Source organism: Lissotriton vulgaris, chromosome 9, assembly GCF_964263255.1.
Source record: "Lissotriton vulgaris chromosome 9, aLisVul1.2, whole genome shotgun sequence".
NCBI lineage: Eukaryota > Metazoa > Chordata > Amphibia > Caudata > Salamandridae > Lissotriton > Lissotriton vulgaris.
In genome coordinates, this window is record NC_141697.1 from 787,040,064 (window position 1) to 787,059,141 (window position 19,078).

Consider the following 19,078-nt stretch of genomic DNA (forward strand, 5'->3'; position numbering starts at 1 on the left):
TGAGTCTCACTTACACCCTCTTCCCAGTGCTTAATTTGTGCAACTTACTACTGGGAGACTGGGGGACACTTAGTTATCAGGGCCGGGTCTGCGCGTCTGCTGCTTGCACGTCACATTATTTGCATGATGTTGTTGACCAGCCTTAAATGATATTAAATACCATCTCCTCCTCCTCACTGACTCGGCACACATGCATGTGGGGAGCGCACCCCGCAAGTCCTCATCAGCCTGCATTAAGGGAGGCAGCCCCACGACGTTGAGGGCGGCAGGCAGAACCAGGTCCAGTTTTTACTAGGTCTAAGGCATTGTGCACTAGCCCAGCCCACCACATAACGGTCAGTCTGTTAGTAAGTACTAAATACTTACTAGCAGTATTATCGAATATTAGTAAATTATAGCAGTAGCCATAAATGCGGAGTCATTACTGTCTGCCCACAGCCTGTGGCATATCTTGGGCCGCGGCCGCCAAACAAGCCTCATGGTGTGACACTGACCCCGCCATATAAAATCTGACAATCCTGTATCAAAGCGACAGAATATATGAACAGCTGTGAAGAACGGAGTACAGTACACGCACAGTGTGGGAGGGTAGACTTGGGAGGGCTCAGAAAGAAGTTGTCAAAGCAGTCGCACTCAGTGCATAAAAACTTTAAACATGTGTGAGGGCTTCTGCAGAGGGTAGAACTGTGAATATTCTCTATTTTGTCAGTAAGACTTTCCAGTAGCTTCTTGTGTCTCCACTTACAGTTTGATAAGACAGTGTTCATCAACAGTCTTCTCTCTATGTCCATTTCTTCAGATGTTCATACTGTGGCTTAATCTGCTTCTAAGAGCTGGCGTGGTAAGAGAACAGAGCTGAGGCACTTTAAGTTGAGACTGGTTGCCCAGGATCACACAATCTGGACATAACGGGCAAGCAGATTTACAACTCCAGAGGAGCGTTTTGCCAGCAAGGCACTTTACCCTTAGAACCTGCTGGATTCAGTGCTTAGTTTGAGCCAGGCGGAATAAAAAAATATAGAGAAAAGCATCAACATATGAAAGAAGGAGGAAGAAAGGGAGAAACGGTGCCAGGGGAGGAAAACAAGGATGAAAATGAACGTGCCAAAGTGAATTAAAACGGCAAGGAGAGTATGCCAGTGAGTGAGCGAGGCAAGGAACTGAATCAATACGAGATCGAGGGCAGCAGGCTGCTAAAGAACACTTTGGGTACCGATACTTATCACTTTACAAATTAAGCACTGCTTCCCTGTGTGTGTCTGACTGAGCCCTGCCTTCCTGCGCAGCCCGGGATGAAAAAACAAGGATTGGGTTTCTTCTCTCTGTTGCCCACTCCCCCCTGTCCACCCCAAGCGTGTCTTGAGAGTGAGATCGCAGCCCGAGCCAAGGGAAGGGAGGGAGGCTGAATGCGGCGTGTGAGAGGGATTAATCTCGAGCGCTGAGAACAATGTGGGCCTCTTGGCGCTTGCAGCCTTGGATCATCTGGGAGCTCAGGGCACAGTGCCTCCTGCCAAGACCCCCATAGTGCAGGCACTTACTGAAGTCAAAAACAATTAACAGGATTAGCACGTACTTGCCTTTCTTTTGCAGTGGTGGCCAGGTACACTCGAGGGGCGGAGCTGAGTTCCAGACATGGCTGGGGCAAGTAACAAAAGGTCGACAGGAGCGCAAAAAACACCCCACAGCCCTAGAATCTGCAAGAGGGCGTGGTGAGACAACTGCTGGAGCACAGCAGCCCGCAAAATGTGCTAGTATTTTCCCGTTTTTATATATAAATACAGACAAAGGAAAACATGTTTCCGTCTGTATTTATATGTAAAAATCCGTTTAAAAGGAAAACCGGGAGCCCTAATAATAACATATCAAGTGACTAGCCAGAGCAAATATTTGCAAACAACAAGTACCAACAAATTACATAGTAGAGGAATGTGCGTACATGAAAAGGATGGAGGGATGACAGAAGGCTCCCCTCTAGTGAAATAGATGGTGAAGTACTGCTTGTCCCACCGCTGCGCCCTTCATAAGTTTTGTGTCCAAGCAGTAATGCCTAGTGAAGGTATTTGGCGACTTCAATGTTGCCGCTCTGCAAATGTCAATGACAGGCACACCTGCGAACAGTGCCATGGATGTGGACATCGCCCTAGTAGAATGGGCTCGTACTCTGGAATGCAGCGGATGTCCTGCTTGTTCATGACCAAAAAGAGATAGCCGCCGAGATCCAGCGGGAAATGCTCCGTTTAGTGAGTGGAAGATCTTTCCTGGGCGTGCTATAAGCTACAAATAACTGATGTGACTTTCTGAAAGCTTTTGTCTTGTCTATATAAAATTTTAAGCACCTTTGAGATCCAGTGAATGCAACGACCTTTCTCCTGCCGTACTGGGATTCGGGAAGAAAGAGCGCAAAACCACAGGCTCATTAAGATGGAAATCCGATTGGACTTTTGAAATCAACTTCGGATTTGTTCGCAAGATCACCCTGTCTTATTTAAATTGTAGGAAAGGATCTTGAATCGAGAATGCCTGCAGCTCACTCACCCTCCTCGCGGAGGTGAGCGCAAGAAGGAGAGCTGTATTAAGGTGCCAGGCAGGCAGGTGGCAACATTTTCACCGGAGGTAAAGTCCTGCACAATCCTTTTAAAAATTGTTTGATCAGTCTATGAGACCAGAGAGAAGGATTCTCTGAAGATCTCTTGAAGCGGGATATTGCAACCAAGTGGACAGTGATGAGGAGTGAGCAAGGCCCGACGTTGCCCAGTGTAAAAGATAAGGTAAAACCTGCTCCGGAGAGGAAGTGAAAGCGTGTATTCCTCGATCTCTACACCATATACAAAACCTCTTCCATTTTAGAGAATATGTTTTATTGGTGCTATCCGCTCGAGCCCGAGCTAGGATGGCTCTACAGTCAGCTGAAAAATTCAAATTTCGAAGCTCTCGGAACTCAGGAGCCAGGTGGCTAACCTGAGAGATGGTAGATTCGGATGTTGGACTTGCCGGTTGCTCATTATGAGTAGGGACGGACACTGCTTCAAACGGATCGGTGGCTCCAGAGATAGGCGGTGGAGTTCCGTGAACCAATGCTGTCGTAGTCAAGTTGGGGCTATTAAAATGAGAGTACAAGGTTCCGCTTTCATTTTTCTGAGGACTCTGGGAAGTATCGGGAATGGCGGAAAGGCGTAGGCAAAGACGATGCGCCATGCGATCGAAAATGCATTCCCTAGAGACCCTGACTGGGGATGCCAACTTGCGAAGTGTGGGTATTTGGCGTTGGCTCTTGTTGCGAATAGGTCGATCTGTGGAATGCCCCATCTCGAGAAGATTTGGTAGAGTATCTTCTGATCCAGTTCCCACTCGTGAGATGCTGTTTTCTGTCTGCTCAAGGAGTTGGCGAGTACATTGTCCATGCCTGGGACATACTCCGCCTGAAGGGATATCTTGTTTGAGATTAGCCCGTTCCAGATTCTCTACGACTTACGAGAGAGTGTCAGCGAGCGTGTCCCTCCCTGCTTGTTGAGGTAGTGCATCGCCGTGGTGTTGTCTGTCCGGACGAGCACAAGGGAATTTTTGATCCTTGGCAGGAAAGCCTGAAGGCCAGGAAGACCGCCCGCAGTTCGAGCAGATTGATATGAAGTTTCTTCTCCATAGGAGACCACTTCCCGCTTATCCGTAGCTCTTGCAGAAAAGCTCCCCAGCCTTCCAAAGGAAGCGTCTGTTGTGATAATATGAGGAGCAGCAGGGAGCAGGAATGTCAAGCCTTGAGAAAGGTTTCGAGATGACATCCACCATTGCAGGGCTCTGACCATCCGAGGATTCACTTTTATGTGGTCGTCGAATGACCCTGTGCATTGGACCCACTGCTTTGAGAGTGCCTCCTGTAGAGGTCGCATCCGTAGACGACAGTGAGGAATCAGGAGGATACACGATGACATCATCCCCAGAAGGGATTTGAAGAGGCGGACTGTCAAGACCTTCTTCGAGGCTACTATAGCAGCTAGTGCCAGGAGCTTGTTCATCCTCTCTCCGGATGGGAAAGCTTTTGCTGAACGTCTGTCCAGGGTTGCACCTAGGAAACTGATGCACTGAGAAGGTTGTAGGACCGATTTTTCTTGATTGAGTGTGAGACCCAAGCAATCAAAAAGCCTTAAACAGGCATTAGAAGACCTGGACACGTCTTTTATGGATGGAGACTTGATCAGCCAGTCATCCAGATACGGAAGGACTTGGTGATGGCACTGTCTGAGATATGCCGCCATCGGGGAAAGGCGGATTGCGTGAATATGTGAGGTGCAGACTTGCGAAAAAACTGCTTTTTTAGGAATTTGTTGAGGGCCCTGTGGTCCAAGATTGGTCTCCACTTTTTTTTTTTCTGGATCAAAAAGAAGCGGGAATAAAATCCTTTTCCCCTTTGAGATGGAGGTACTCTCTCTATTGCTCCTTTCTGCAGCATAACCAAGATCTCTCGTAGAAGCAGCCGTAGATTGTTGTGATGCATTTGGCGGGGTGGAGTCTGTGGAGAGATTTGTATGAATTCCATAGAGTGGCCGAATCGTACTAATTGAAGGACCCAAAGGTCCGTAGTAATCTTTTTCCAATTTTGTGAAAAGTGGGAAATCTTTCAATAATAATACTGGATAACTGTATCTTTCTTGATACCTTGAAATGCCTCATTCACTTGTTTCCCAATAAAACTTCTCCATCGAAGCGGAGATTCAGGATCTCAATTTTCTTGGACTTCCAGTCTAAAGGCAGTCGCACTTAATCACCCCTGACGCCTTAGTACCGCCGCTCGCCTCCTGTCTATTGTCCTTTGGGAAGAGATCCATGTTTGGTGCCATATCGCACCACATATGCCTGTCTTATCTGCCCAGAATAGCAAGGGCATTATCTGCTTTGACTAAGAGTGCAGACATGGATGAGAATCTTTTTCTTGCTTTGTTCAAGCATCTCCCCTCTTCAGGAGGTATTGATATAGGCTCAGAGGGACTCTTAGATTTTTGTTGCACCGCTTGCGAAAACACAGAATCAGGTTTTGGATGGCCCAGTAAACACGCTGGTGCGTCTAAAGGAGCTTTATTTTGTTCCTCCGACCTAGCGAGCACACACGTAACTATCGCCGGTGTCTTCATCACTTTGAAACCTTCTTCCCACACATGGTTAACAATTGGGGATAGCCTGGACTGATGTTTGGAATAGCTCCTTGAAATCGTATAGGAAGCATTCTGTTTGTATTGTCGCCATAGGAAGCTGGAATCTTTCGAAGCTCTCTCCATTATATTATGGAAAAATGCGGAGAATCTACCGGTCCTGGTGAGAGAGATGCTGGAGATGGATTCAAGTAATCATCCCATTTTTTGTTGGGATCTGTTATTTCTCCCTCTTCCTGGTCATCATCATCCGTGGTGACCGGATTCTGGTGGTGTATTATTTGAGGAGTTGTCAGCCTAACTTATTGCTCCTCTTCCTATGAATCCTACTCTTCAAGTAGGTGAGTTCCTGATGATTTCTAATTTTGGAATTTCCCTCGTCGACGGGCCCGTCGACGAGGGAAATTGTCATCAACTATGCCGTCGTAGAAGAGCAGTCGTAGACGAGGCCGTCGTAGACGACGCCGTAGACTATCCATTGTAGACGATCCGTCGTAGCAGGGCCGTCGTAGACATGGCTGTCGTAGACGAGGCCATCTTAGACAAGGCCATCATGGACGAGGCCATCGTCGATGCCGTAGACAGGCCGTCGTAGACGAGCAGTCATAGACGAGGCCATCGTCGACGCCACCGTCGTGGACGAGGACCTCGTCGACTACGCTGTCGTCGATGCCGTAGACGAGCCGTCATAGACGAGCCATCGTAGACAAGCCGTTGTTGACGAGCCGTCGTCGACGAGCCAGTGTAGGCAAGCCATCGTAGACGAACCATCGTAGACGAAGCCATCGTCGACGCCATAGACAGGCCGTCGTAGACGAGCAGTCATAGACGAGGTCGTCATCGACGACGCCATCGTAGACGAGGCCGTCGTTGACCACGCTGTCGGCGACGCCGTAGACGAACTGTCGTAGATGAGTCGTCCTAGACGAGCTATCGTAGATGAGCCGTCGTCGACGAGCCATTGTAGATGAGCCATTGTAGATGAGCCATCCTAGACGAGTCATCGTAGACGAGGCCATCTTCGACAAGGCCAACGTAGACGACACCGTCATCGACGCCGTAGACGAGCCGTCGTAGACGAGTCGTCGTAGACGAGGCCGTCGTCGACGGAGAGGCTGTAATAGGCAATGATGATGGTTTCTTCGTCGACGATCCCATTGACGATGTTGGTTTCTTAGTCTTTACCTCAGGAGGTATAGAAGACGGCTTCCTAAAGGGTCCTATGACCAGAGGAGGTGATTTTAACAGCTCAGAAGTCGTCTTTTCACATGATTTTTCTCCAAAAGCAAGTCCTTTACTCTCCTTTACCACAGAGTGAGGAGATTTTGAAGGTCTGCGCCCAGAAGATCCATGAGTGGTCTTTTTGAGGGCCTTCTCAGGACGTTCCCCTGAGGAATGAGCTCGAGGAGATTTTCTCCTCTTTTGGGATCTCCTAGTTGTTTGAGGACAACGCCTTATCACTGTCACTGGAGAAAATAAAAAACCTCCTTTCTGGTCTTAGCGTTTGACACCATATTAAAAGTCGCCCTTTGCGACCTCTCAGAAACTTACTTGAGAAAGTGAGACATACCTTGCAGTCTTTAGCCTGTGGTATAGACAATAAATGCAGTCAGTGTGAGGATCATCAGTGTAGAGCAACCTCTTGTTGCACAGGCTCTAAATAATCCTTTCTTCTCCTCTTTAAAGAATGTATTTGAAGATAATAGATAGTAGAAAAGAATCCAGTAGAATTCCTGACAACAAAGTTATTTAATGAAGTGAAAAAACACAGAATTTGAGCAGAGCTCAAAGGAGACTCCCTAGCACAACGTGTGGTAGAAAACCTGAGGGACTGAGGCTCCTTCCAGGAAGGTTGTAGAGGGAGGTGATAGCTGATTGGCTCTCTTCTAGAGTTTGGTCCTTTTTACAAAAGGACATGGATATGTTACTAATTTAAGGCCTGTGGGTCTATTTCTCTATATGTCTATAGGACATTACTTTATTTATGTACCGGGGACTCCCATCCCGACGACGGGGAATGATTCAGGCATGTAAATCTATGAAAGACACCCATAATACTGGATAATACCCCCTTGCTTTAATCCTATAATGTTCATAAATACACACCACCACAAATGTGCAGTTGACATTTCTGCTCTCCTGAAACACAATCCCTGTGGCACTCTTAATCACTGTGCCCTGACCCAACCCCGTGTCTACATCCTTCACAAAACATCTCTGTCAAGTCTAATCTATGAAACTCTTTAATGAACCTCTCCTGGTCCTAAAAGCTTACATCCCATGTGTTTGGACTTGTGAGCAACTTTGGCAGTAACCTTGAACTCCAAATCCCTGACCATATTGACTAAATGAATTTCACAAAATCCCTAATGTAAAACCAAAAGTCAATACATCATGCTCTTCACAAGACCAACATTTATTAGTGCAACATCAGAAACATGAAGACTTGTAATGTCATTATCTCACCCATAAACCTCCTATTCCTCAATGCTGACCACTCTGCATTTCACACATTCAAAGACAAAACCAAATATTGCTTCAAGACCACTGAAGAAGCTGAAAACAAAACCAAAGTATGGTTCAGATGATCAAGCATTTTATTAATCAATTCTTGCTGCTCATAAGCCCTCATCGTTACAACAAATCAACAAACATTAACCATTGCATCAAAAATAGTAGTAACATGCAACACAAATCTTGACGTCAAAAAAGCCATCTGCACCCTTAACACTACCCTGAGCATTGCTTCCCGCTATCATCCAACCCTCAAGTCTTATCATAAAATAATGACACTCCCTTCCTTTCTCATAAATTTGCTTTCACAACTGCTTACACCCTACTTGAAAATCATCTATACCTCTCTCAGTTGGGGCATATTCTTTCCTTTCTGAAAAATGGACAAACCTTCCTCTTCTTCAAAAAACGCAACGTAGACCCAGACTATATGCACAGTTAAAACTGCATTACTCCATCCTTCACATGCTAGCAAACTGCATTTTCGGAAACATATATATAATCACAACCTTCTACAAGCCTACCAGTTAGGCTTCTGAACCTTCCGTAGCGCAGAGACACTTCAGGTTGACAGCTTTGGTTAAATCAATGATTAAAGTGACTCTTGCTTCACCATTGATCACATGGTCCTTCTAAACACCATCTACCCCATATGTAAGCATCTCTAGCATAAGCCTTTGCTTCTTTGGCTTCTTTCTATCCATTCAAGGATCAAAAACGCGTCTCGCATTTAAAAGATTACTTTATCACAGATGAACGAGAATGTAACAGCACAGCGTTTCTATGTCTTTTCAAGTGAATCCGGTAATTTTATTCAGACAGCAGTCTGTGGATCAGCCAGCAGATACTTGTATGAGTCTGTGCAAAATAGGGACTGCCTGGGAGTGATACATGTAAAGTCTGTTTTTGTCCTAAAACTGTGCTACCACAAGAACTGTGACCGTATGCAAGTTTTCTTTTCCACTGGACAGTAAAACATTTGATTTGGTTCTGTGCAAAGAATACTCAATTGCACAGTGTTTGCCAAATAAGGAACAAAATCTGCGCTATTAAACTTCCAAGCGAATGGTCTACTGGGCCACGAATAAATAAGCTGCCTTAACACTCGGACTCTACTTTTGAATCTACTAGGATCTACTGACATCACATAATTACCTGTCAACTGTTTGCTGCTCTCTACATTCGAATTAACAGATCACTCGATTTTGGTAGCACACGTTTTTATTTGTGAGTTGTCATTTTACAAATCACTGACATTAGGTCTGTCTATTTGGTTCAGTTGAATAACAAAAGGATTACACGTCGAATACTTTATTGTAAGATCTGTTAAGTTATGGACCTTCAGAGCTGCCTATATAATTTACATTTTTCAAGGCCTACACATTCATGCATATCTCTTACCCTTTTCTGTTAAGTATCACGTCCTCCCAAGTTTTAACCTTACTTAAAAGATTATTAGCTTTACCTGGAACCTTTAGCAGTCTTGCAGGTTGATTACGAGATCACCTACACTAGTATGTTGACAAATATCCATATCTCGTTTGAAACCTGGCATCGAAGTCGCTGCCTGGTTCCTAGTCTACTGTTAAAAGCCTGCTGTCTTCCTCAAGCCAGACTTCAACCAAGATGGAGGAGTAAGATGCAACCACAGAAAGATATGCACTTGGATGTCTTTTTCCCTCTCCCTCACCACAAATGCCAAGTCACTGGATTTTACACATCAACGTCTGCCTATGCACTTGTAACACACATAAGGGCACGTAACTCTGTTGCCCCTATAAAGCGATTCGCTTCCAACTTAGTGCTAAGGTCATACAATAGAAATATCCTTGATATAAAATCTAATGCATAAATACTTCCACACTACTTCTTGTCCCTTTTTAGATATCCCAATTCACAGAACCAAATGCAATAATTTGTAAACTATTTTGGGGGTTTTGACCCTTCACTGGACTGAATGTATTGCTAATGTGGCTTGCATTCTATTTCTTGGTCATCAAAACTGTCTCTCCTAAAGTTTCAAATGTTGTACATAATACAGTACTCATTAATTTCCCAAAATAGGTGTTAGCCTTACACTACATATATGAATGCAATTTACAACAGACTCGGACTCCACAAAGTCGATGATCGTTACCCCAATACGATGAGTTCGCCATATTTCACCGAATCCTTATTTAAAATGAAGGCCTCCCCTGGAGACGAGAAGATCTGAGAGGCTTTGGCACAGGTACGGCGGAGATCCAGGGTCTGTGAGGACACTGCGTCAGCTGTGCTCCCTTCCAGAACCATCCTGCAAGAAAGGGAGAAGATGGAGAAGTTACACATGACACTAGAGAAGGAAAAAAGAATAGCTCCATCTAACAACCTCCCTCTTTGGTCTGTGGGGAAAAGGATGGTGCACTTCGTGTCTAGAAGAATGGCACTACCATTTAATGCAAATTATCCACTACTTCGCAGGAAATCTCTTGAAATCACTCTAATGTTTCGGGTAGGAAAACAGTACACTCACTCAATAGAAACCTTTTACTGTCTCAAGGGTAGAAACGTGGGTTCGTTTTATGTAATCTTTAAACTGTCTCTGTAGGGAAATTGGGCAGAATAAAGGGAGGGTTCATAGGGTGCCACCTCTCCACTTACTGTGGAACATGAAGATATGGATCTCAGATGAAAGGCACTGTTTATCGCATGCTCATCCACCTTGGGCCCCGAGATTTAAAAAAAAAAAAGGTCTGTGTGATTACTGCTATCATTCAATTGCCCCTGTATTTAAAATGTCAGATTAATTCCATCCACACTTTGAGTGAGCAGTGTAAGAGAGGTTTAGGAGGCTGCTAGCAGAAGCACAATTGTCCCAGAAATAAATTGTTTATCCTTTAACATCACTGCGGGATACAAATAGAGGGTCGTTTCCTGCCAGCCTTCCCTTTTGGGCAAAAAATGCTGAGCAATTTCTTGCTGTCGCCCCAAAGTCAGTACTTATAAATTAAAAAATGCAGCCCCAATTAATGCCATCCCTCAATTCACTAAAATATAATAAAGATTAGTTATTTCATACCACCCATTCACGGTCTCCGGGGTAAATATGGACGGTCACTGCATGCTACTTCCCTTTAATCTCTTACATTTTCTGTTATTCACTCAAATCCATGAACCATCTTTAGTGATGAAACAGGTGGGTGATTTCATGCTGGGTTAAAACAAAAGCTGCCTCATCCATGCTATATTTTCACTGTGTAAAGGCAAAAGGTTTAATAAGTAAAATCCTGGCCTCTAGATTGCTCCCGCTCATGCCCAAATTAGGTTACCCGGACCACGCACAGCTCATACCTGGCAGAAACACAGCGCTGAACCTCAGACGGCTCCTCTCCATATTAGAGTATGAGGCCCATGACCACGGCAGGGCAGCGGCCTTTGCATGTGATGTCGAAACAGCCTTCGATAGCCCAGAATGGAGGTTCCTGTCCAAAATGAAACTGGATCAGGGCTTTTTAGCATGGACTAAACTGTGGTACATAGAATCCACAGCCGGAGTTGGAACAGGGCGGACAATATTGGAGAGTTACAAAGTAGGCCAAGGAACACAACAAGGGTGCCTACTGTCGCCTCTGTTGTTTGCCTTGGCATTGGAGCCATTGGCCTGCCTGGCACAAGAAGAGGGAAGATATATAGGGGCATCCAAGTTGACAACCACAGACACCAAATAAACTGATGACCTCATATTATTTCTCAGGGACATAGAGGTGGATCTGATGGGAGCCAGGCCTATGTTATGAGAATTTGGAGTTTGGCCTAGCTTGAGTGAATTTGCAGAAATCGCATCTTTTTCCCTTAGAGGCCAACGCTCCCTGGCCAGACGGACTAGGGAACCTTTGCTGGGAACCTGACTTCCTACCATAATTAGGGGTAAAAATATATTATGACAGGCAGAATTTACTAAACGGTAACGTGGGTCTGGCTATCAGATCCTTACAAGCTTGCACCGAGTTTTGGCGAACGCTCCCACTCTCGTGACAGGCCCTACTTAAAATGGTTGCCCTCCCCAGTCTACTTTATTTCTGCACAGTACTGCCGATCTGGATTCCCAGAGCAGTCTTCGAAGAGCTTGATTCTTTAGTCACGTTGATCCTTTGGGGCTCAGGACGCAGACTGGTGGCACTAGCTAAACTACAATGCCCATCTAATGATGGAGGGCTGGCAGTACCAAAATTCGAGTCCTATTATCTAGCAGCCCAACTCAAGTGGTACACTCAGTGGCTTGCAAGTCGACAAACACCGACTCGAGAAGTGGGGACGTTTGTCCAAAATCTTCCCAAGTTGATGGGAGCATTTCTGAGAACTGCGGATCTCAGAAGGGGACACACCAGAATTCAGGTTGACACAGCGCTGCTGGACCCGCTGCTTGCAAAAAACACGCACACGGATCCCCTACTCCCCGGCCATATCCCTAAAGATGTTGATCTGCCTGCTTACCACATGGTGGAAATTGGGAGGGCCTGACTGAGAGGGTGGAGGCAGGTGTGGAAAAAGTATAGGACTTGTTTCACGATGGTGCGCTCCTCCCGTTTTAAGAATTTAGAGAAAAATTTGATCTCCCTCAGGGGCATTTATACCTGCATAGAGCAGTGACTGTGGTACTCCGCACACACTGGAAGACCAGTATGTCAGAACCACACAAACACAACACTTTTCACCATAAGATAAGGGAGGCAGTCACCTACCTCTATAGAGGGATACCCAAAAACACACTACAACCTCTAAAGATGCTGAAGGCACAGAGGGAGACAGATCTGGGAATCCCCACACCAGAAAAAGACTGGGGCACTATCTTGGCGAGAGTACCAAAAGTAACCAGAAATGCATGATTCAAGCTGATGAACTACTTTTCCCTTTATAGAGCACACTTGACCCCAGGTCATATTACCAGGTACTTCCACACAGCGTGAACGGCCTGCCTGAGATGTGGGGCCATAGAAGCATAGTTAAAGCACATGATCTGGGACTGTCCTTCTTTAGTACATTACTGGGAGGAGGTCCCAACACTGATGGCAAACACGATTTCCAGGGAGGTCTTCTGTACTACGTGGCACTGCATACTGAACTGGTTCCTTCACACTGCCAAAACGAAGGTCACAGTAGAGGCCTTAATACTGGCAAAGCCCAAAATAACAAGAAACTGTAAAACCCCTAGAGGGCCCAGAATAGCTGGGTGGCGGAAAGAGCTAGAGAAATGGGCGGTATAAGAAGAGGAAGTGCTACTTAGAGAAGCCAGGAGGGGCATTCGGAGTATTGATGTAGCGCAGGCTTGGGAGGTATCAGTGGACTCCTTGAAGGACCCAGAATCAGATACTTGGATTGCTCTTTGCTGCATCTTCGGAAAGCCGCCACCAAGAAAGGAAGTGAGCCGTCGATTGTAGTCACCCCACTCCTGAAGGCTGCCTGGTGCCGACCCCCCCTTCCGTCCCGAGTGCCTAGCTCATCCCAACACGACTGATGGCTCATACTGTGTATGCTCCTCCTCCTGACTGTAAGAGATATACTGAAAACACCAGATTAAATGACCATTAATAAGCTAACCCTCATTACATTTCCTTTGCAAAATGGTATCAACTCATGTTAAGGGAAGGGGGAAACTTACGTTGCAATGAAAATACAGTTGGTATTGTTATTAAGTAAAAGCGATGACTACTCCATTGTAAAAATAAGGCCTATTAGGCAATCTTGTCAAAACTGGATGCATGACTATTGTCAAAGATTTCAAAAAAAATTGTTTAAAAAAGGGTAAAAGGTTTTGACCTTTTCGTGTCTTAGGATGTAGCCAGACAAAGAGATAACAAGTACAATTAAATTATAAAACATAGAAACAACATAGCACAGCTTACCTTCCTGAGGACAGAGAAGACTACAGGAAGACATATGTGAGGGTTAATTTATTCTATTTCCAAAATAAATTGAAAACAGCTTAAAGCTATTGGAATTGAAAATCCTTGGTGTGGTGAACCTTTGTTGGAGGTGCCTCACAAATAGGGACTGGGGCGAGGAGGACTCTGAATCAGGGAAATGAAGATAATCAGTAAGTAATAGGGTCATTCCTGGCAAATCCCTGAGCAGGGATCCAAATTCAAACTACTGCAAGAATCACAAACAACCCATTAAATTCACTCTTGGCAAACTTTGGCAGGGCAAAATTCACCAATGGAATTCACTGGAAAGATTGGGGAAGATAGTTGAGAGGTTCTAATGCACAATAAATTCCCTACCTCATCGTCCCCTTGCGCTTTCCTTCCTTAGTCATTGAGGCAGTCCTGTCTCACCAGGCAACCAATAACTACGTCCAATTAAAATAGAAAGTCCTCTCCCCTCAACTCCTCCTGTTCTGTTTTGTCTTACTTGCATGGAAGCGCCTTTATGTCGGGTGAATCATAAATAGTCAAGTTAGTAGGATGAGATTGCTGCAGTCAAAGCAATGGTGTTTTATTTTATCCAGGGTTTGCGAGGTATCCTCTACAGCCCAGTGTGTTTTCCTGCAAGGAACCGCTTGCATAGGGCCTGCAACGCAGTCCTGGCAACTCTCCCTTTGGCTCAGTTTTCATTGCGTCCGGCCAGTCCTGAATGGCTAGGGCTATCCTTCCCTGTGCAGAGGGGTGCCTAGAATGCTCTTTGCCGCATATTCGGAAAGCGGCCGGCAAGAAAGGAAGTGAGTCGCCGATAGTGGTCACAACTTTTCTTGATGCTTATATTGTTACTTATACTTCTGTATTAACATGTTGATTCATACATATAGATGTCTACATCTATTGGTTGATCGTGGATGTGCTTACCTGGTTGGTTTGATTTCCAGGATTAGACTTCCTAATTTAACCAGATCTAATTTTGTGTGTCTTGTGCTATTTGTCAGTATGGAAGGGTGCCAGAGGAGGTCCATGTCGTCCTCCTCCTCGGTTGAGGGTGGACTCATTCCAGCCAGGCAGAAGAAGTCTCCTGTGTCTCCCTAGCCTATGGTGGATGACTGCCTTGACGACGGAAGAGAAAGTACAAATGATGATTGATGCAGTATTAAGAAAAAGCTCTAAATGACAGAGAGAAGACACATAAAGGCTTTAGAAGTCATTCTCCTGAATCTTCCTCTCCATAAGATGATGACATACCCTCAGGAAAGTACGCAAAAAGGGAGGAGATTCCAGAAACGCTCAGCCACATCAGGCACAGTTTGAGGGGGTTCAGCCATTTCCAGGACAGCATAAACAAAGCATGCTGTTGCCTCAATATTTGAAACCACCAGTGATTTCGATGCCACTGAATTCTAAGTTCAAAGACATGATTTTTGGGAATGGAAAGAGCTAGAGTGGAAGTACCCAGGTTTCCTGAGAAGCTATATATTCTGGATGACACAAACATGACTCTGCCCAATACTCTAGATGTGAATTCTATTTTGGCAACCCTAATTGGAAGACCCACTTTAAACCCAGAGGAATGTTCTCCTTTTGATGCTACTGACAAAAAGGTGGACAGCACATGAAGATGGTGTTTGCAGCTCAAAACCTTTCCTTGAGATCTGACACTTTTGCAGCCTATTAAGGTTAATATTTAATAAAGGATTTTGATGGGCTGTCAAGAGCCATACAAGATGGCAAGGATTGTTCAGATTTGCTTGTTGCCATGGAGCACAAGGCAAAATTCTTAGAAGACAATTTTTTCTCATGTCCCGAGAACAGCTTATGTAGCTCCTACAGCAGTAGCTGCATCCTGAAGAAACATATGTGTTAGAAATGGAATTCTGGTTGGCTGAGGCTTGCGCCAAAGTCAGGCAGAAACCACCACTCTAGTCAGGGCAAGGAAGTTACACGCCAAGATAACCCCTGCTCACCCCCTTGGTAGCGTGACACGAGCAGTAAGGCTTACCCCGGAGGCAATGTAAGTTAAGTATTTGCGCACGCACCCACCGGCAACAACATCCCAGGCCCCCCCACAAAAGGAACTCCACACAAGGTATATGTAAAAATAGCCTTTGTATTGCAAAACACATTAGATAGAAACACACACTTTACAATGTGCCAACAGGCACGGGCAGAATTTACAGGGGATTATGTACAGGACAGGGCCACAGGCACCACTGTCAGGAATATGCACTTAGTACATAGAATATAAAATCACTGTAGCACAAATTAGAACATAAAGCACACAACCAGTAACCACTGGTAACAGGTAAGTACCACCTACATAACCCTAAACACCTCAGGAAAAGGTCACGCAGGGAACCAGGACCTCACTAGCAACACCTGTACTAGGAGAAAAACAACCACCTAAGTATCACAATACCTGTAGGGGTATAAGCACATTACACATGATGCATCACAACACCTTCAGAGGTGTAGGGAAGGAAAACAATTACGCAAAACTTACATGAGCCACCACCTGTGGCAGTCACTAGGCCAACTGGCGTCTCTAGGGCTAGGAAGCCCTGTGCCCCAAAGTCAGGGTCCTAAACGGAGCAGCTGCCCACTAAGTGCTGGGCAGCTGTGTAGATAATGAGGGCCAACGTTGGAGCCTCGCAGGCTCTGTGCCACTGACAGGGCCCTCAAGAGCCTCAGAGCTCTAAAACAACTGTGGGCTGGAAGCCTCTCTGGACTTAAAGACAAATGGGGCGCCGCGAGCCTCTCTGGGCTCCTAAACACATGTGGCACTGAAGAGCCTCTTCTGGGCTCGTACTACAATTATGCCACCTCGCTATGGGAGCGGTGGGGTCCCTCACAGGGGACCCGTGAACAACTGTGGCGGCTTGAGCCTCTCAGTGGCTCAACAAACAAAATATGCCCCCGGAGCCCTTCGTGGGCTAAAAATAACCAAATGCCCCCGGAGCCCTCTGGGGCTGGAAAACAAAATGTGCCTGTGTCGTTGGAGTCCTTCTTGGACTCAAGATCAAGTAATGCCCCCGGAGCCCTCTCAGGGCTCTAAACACAACTGGGCCTCTCTCAGGCCAGGCACGCACACTGGAGGGGAGGGGCGGGCACCGGCAATGTGCCCCGACGCCCCCCTCTCTTGCAAGTCACTCACCGGCTGTCTGCGGAGGGCGAGCTCCCGCTCCTCGGGGCTCTCCAGAGCTGCGGTGCCTTGCTCGAGTCTTCTCCTCCGTGGCGGGGGCGTCCTGGGAGGCGGGTGGGTTACAGGCCTCCCTGGAGATCAGCAGAACTTCCGGGGCTCTCCCTACACTCTGGAGCCCCGGGGACCCGGTAGGCAGCTTCCTTCCCTCGTCTCGCGGCTGCGGTGGGGGCGGGACTTCCTGCCCCCCCCCTCTCTCTGTGAATAGGCTGACTCGGCAGCCAATGGCAGTGCGGCCTCCCTGACGAGCCTCTGGCCTCGGCTCTGGTCGCGCTGCTGAGGCTCAATAACGTTGGGCGAAATCCCGGCAGAACAAACACGGGGTAAAAGAGGCCGGGTGGGCACCGGCAAAAGCACACAACGCGCGCCAAAGACGAGCACAGCGCCTCCAGGCGCTCCAGAGAAGAAATGAAGCGCTCCCAGCGCCAAAGGCAAAACCAAAGCTCCACCAGGCGCCAGGGGTGAAAGTAAAGCGCTCCCAGCGCTAGGTCACAAATAAAGCGCTCACAGGCGCTTGTGGGGTGATTACAGCGCTCCCAAGCGCTATAGGCATAAAGTTTCAGCAAAAAGTCCCTCAGCAGAGCAAGGTAGGGGGGGCAAGGCTGGGCCAGGGGCCAGCTCACTGGGCCCTCCAGGCAGGAAGGCAGTCCCAAGTGGCGGTTCCTCCTGGCGCCCAGCAGCAGCCCCCCTCAGGTAGGATCAGGCAAGAACATTTTCATGGGGTCACAGCCCCCCTTTTATACACCTTTTCCCTTTGTCTGGCTTCAGGGTGAGGGGAAAAACCAGTCGCAGCTGGTTTGTGAGCACTCTTGATGTGCTCAGCCCCTCACTCTATTTACTGGCAGGGCTAGGGACATTAGACGCACCACAGGGGGCGGAGCCAGCAATGTGTGAGGAAAGCCCAGCCCTATTCAGGACCCAGGTGCACTCCTCCCCAGCCATCAGAATGCTAATCTCCACACTCACCACCGGGCAGACCCATCCAGACTCCTGGAACCAGGCTCACCAGCCAGCTCCAGCCAATCACGGGCCAGCACACTCACTGCACACGCACATCCATGTCTAGAAGTGGTACTTCCACACTAGACACATACATGCCGCATACATCATTGCACAGCATTCAATCACATGAGTCCGCCCATACCAAACTCGAGCCTGCACACCTCAGAAACTACCAGGGACACAGACATTCCCCATGCATTCCTATTGGAGGGCAGGCAAAGCTTACTCCACGCACTCAGAGTGCGCACGCACTTTCCACTGGGACACAGTGAAAGTGCGCAGAAACCAAAAATCACTACCACCAATTCACATTCACCAAGAAAAAAGTTTAGGGGTGAACCTGCCAAAAGGGCCAAGTCCAACAATATGGATGAGTGAATTGAGGTTGGGTGCATCGGAGAACATGTCTTCATTGAAGATACCCTTAATGGCAAGGAGCTGTTTCGCGAGAAATTAGATGAGACGATAGCCAAAGCTTTTAAAGGATGCCATTCCCTATGAGGGCAAATCATCCTCATCTTCATACCCTCACAGGTCTATGCGTCATTCCTCAAGATAGTCTCACGAGAAAGACTAAAGATCTCCTTATCCGAGAAGGAGATTTCAGCCACAGAAGCAAACAAGGAAAATCGATGCAAGGGCGGATCTAAGAAAGGTCCTGACTAGTCCAATTCTGTAGCTCAATGGGATTCGGTTGGTGGAAGGATTCATCTATTTTCAGATGGCAGAGCTCAATACATTAGCAATCAGTGGGTCTTAGGATGCTTACCAGATAGATTTATCCAAAATCCCACCAGTTATGATTCATACACCTCTACAGAAGAACCCAGGAAAGTGCAAAGCTCTACTGACAGGAGTTATGGATCTTCTAAAAAGAAGACCAGTGTACAGGTTCCTCAGAATATGGAAAAGGGTCTTACTCCGATCTACTTCTGGTACAAAAAACATCCAGCTCGTTCAGGTCGGCGTTCGACCTAAAGAAAGTGAATAACTGGATCCGCAATCAACTTCAAAATGTTAACTCAAAAGTCAATGATCCCAATGATAAGAGGAGAGGTTCTTAGTACAATAGATTTGCGTAATTCCTACCACCATATCCCTATTGCGACAGAGCGTCAGATGAATTTGTGCTTCGCAATAGGGGGGCATCATTTCTGAATTGTAGTTCTTACTTTCAGTCTGACGTCTGCCTCAAGAGTATTAACAAAAGGTGCTGGCTTTGCTGGTCACCTTGCTTCATCAAGAGGGCAGTTTCTTTCCCCCTATCTGGACAACTGGCTAATCAACACGGTTCAGAGGAGTTCGTCCAGCTGCACACTCAA

General features: G+C 46.6%; 1 protein-coding gene across 6 annotated transcripts in view; it reads right to left on the reverse strand.

The window, feature by feature from the left end:
* PELI3 (pellino E3 ubiquitin protein ligase family member 3) overlaps positions 1–19,078 on the reverse strand; it is a 285,917-nt gene that overhangs the window by 190,346 nt on the left and 76,493 nt on the right. For all 6 annotated transcript variants that reach the window (XM_086938519.1, XM_086938522.1, XM_086938520.1 and 3 more), the window contains exon 2: positions 9,793–9,948. In XM_086938519.1, coding sequence (XP_086794645.1) covers positions 9,793–9,947 — 155 coding nt within the window. In that variant the 5' untranslated portion in view covers position 9,948. The remainder of the gene's footprint in view (positions 1–9,792; positions 9,949–19,078) is intronic.